Source organism: Colobus angolensis, unplaced genomic scaffold (assembly GCF_000951035.1).
Source record: "Colobus angolensis palliatus isolate OR3802 unplaced genomic scaffold, Cang.pa_1.0 Scaffold51, whole genome shotgun sequence".
Lineage (NCBI taxonomy): Eukaryota > Metazoa > Chordata > Mammalia > Primates > Cercopithecidae > Colobus > Colobus angolensis.
The window spans coordinates 9,310,832-9,312,880 of NW_012118599.1; the positions used below are offsets into that span (position 1 = coordinate 9,310,832).

General features: G+C 43.6%; 2 protein-coding genes across 2 annotated transcripts in view; both read right to left on the reverse strand.

The window, feature by feature from the left end:
* ADGRF4 (adhesion G protein-coupled receptor F4) overlaps positions 1-2,049 on the reverse strand; it is a 24,763-nt gene that overhangs the window by 21,316 nt on the left and 1,398 nt on the right. The gene's annotated exons all lie outside the window — the stretch shown is intronic.
* The window catches only part of ADGRF2 (adhesion G protein-coupled receptor F2), a 28,080-nt gene continuing 26,842 nt past the window's right edge, over positions 812-2,049 (reverse strand). Inside the window, exons 7-8 of the mRNA XM_011960436.1 lie at positions 1,808-1,927; positions 812-874 (exon numbers count right to left, since the gene is read on the reverse strand). Of these exons, the coding sequence (XP_011815826.1) occupies positions 812-874; positions 1,808-1,927 (183 nt within the window). The remainder of the gene's footprint in view (positions 875-1,807; positions 1,928-2,049) is intronic.

Here is a 2,049-nt window from a genome sequence, read left to right on the forward strand (position 1 = left end):
CATTGCACTCCAGCCTGGGCAACAAGAGTGAAACTCTGCCTCAAAAAAAATAAAAATAAAAATAAAAATAAAAATAAATAGATAATCAGAAATGCTCTGGGGAGTTTCAAGCTGCAATTCCATCACAACATGTTATCTTGGAGGGAAACACATTAATCTATCCAGACTTAGGCTTCACATGTATTTGCTGGGCATCTACCTAATGCTCATCCCTGTGCTAATACATTCATGGGAGCTCTTTAAGTCATTCACAGCAAGCTTGGGTGACCAAAAGAAAGAGATCAGTTTCAGAAACGACGAATCAAAAAGTGAAAGAGAAAACAAGAAGCAAAAGAACTCTTGCCTGAGGTTATCTGTGGCAAGAAGGTAAATAAAGAGTTATCAGTTATTTATAAATTCCCTCCAATTTCTATACTAGTCACTCGATAAGGGCAGCTCCACATCTCTTTCCCAAGGTATTTGCAAGATGACTTATTTCAGAGATAAAAGCAACTAAGCCACCTAGAATGGCAGCTTCTCAGGACCTGCAAAAGTCATGTCCCAGGTTCCTTCTCCTCCACTTCCATAACCCGCCTCTTTCTGTGCATGATTATAAAAGTGTTAATTACCCACTACCATCCACCTTTGTTTATCACACAGTACTAAAAAGCAATTCAAGCCTGCTGAATGGAGGCCAGGCTCCCTGCTCTAACATGTTCATCACAAAGAAAAAGATAACATTTGCTGGTCATTACAAAGAAAATAACATTTGCTGGCCTCAGAGACTTACAGGAAAACGCAGCCAGACCTGATTGTCCCAGGGGGGATGTGTCTAAGGATCTACCTCTCCATCAAGTTTACAGTAATCAGCGACTTTCACACTGCTGCCGAAATTCTAATCACAATGGGTCAACAGAGCACAACAATTTGTGCTCTTTGCCCCAGAGCCTCAGAGAAATTAGGCCACACCTAGTGAAATAGACAAAAAAAAGAGGTCAGGTTGTCATTAGTCAGAATGTAAACACCTGATGTTTCTCTATCCTCAGCACCCAGCAGAAGACACAGAATAGACACTCGGTAAACGTTTGCTGGACAAGTGAATGAATTGGGAAATGGTCCCTGCAGAGTGACATCAGCATCTGAAGCATCTGAAGTTTTTGCTTTAAAATCATGAGGCAACTTTTCTATCTCAGAGGGGCAGGTGAGCACATTTGCAACTCTAGATAATTTTGGAACCTGGTGTCTTAAGTAGAAACGCTCCTGGATGCCAGTCTGACTGTGGACCTCCTCTTTATTGTACTGCCTGGAGCCTTATGTGAAAGCATTGAGCAGGAAATAATGCCACACCAGGTTAGGGATGTCCACCGTGGGCACAAGAGGGTGTCATAACAATGCATGTGTCTCTTTCCACACTGTCTCCACAAGTCAGGACTAATAAAATCCTGTTTCTCTGGACAGACCCAGATGACCCCAGCTGTTCTGAAACACCTCCTATTTGTCTCAACTTCCTTGTACCTGGAGCAGATTTTCTGAATGAGTTGGAATTTAAAACTACAGTGAGTCTGCCTGGGTACTGGAGCTCCTTTCTGAAACATGCTAGATGGAATTGTAGGGGATGACTCACGCAGACTGAGTACTCCCTACCCGTCTGAACACGCTGAGTGCGGCCTGACATGGGGACTCCCAAAGAAAATTTTAAAAGGTCAGCCGGGAACTGTAAGTGTAGTCAGTCAGGAAGGAATGCCTTGGAAGGTGTGATCTCGCAAACCTATTCATGCAAAACACCCTAAGGTGAGTGGCCAAGAATATTTGTGAATCAAGGACATACTTTCCCAAAGGGTTCCTCTCCCTGGAACTGTACCACAAGGTAAGAGGGAGCGCCTATTCTCACTTGTTTGCCAGTCTTCAAGGTGGCAACTCGCCTCATACTCCCAGGCCAGACCATTGTCTGATGAGAACAACCAATTCAAAGAGATTAACTAGAGGGCAAGGAACCTAAGAGTTAAGTGACCCACATTTTGGGGTGTGTGTGTGTGTGTGTGTGTGTGTGTGTGTGTGTGTGTGTGTTGT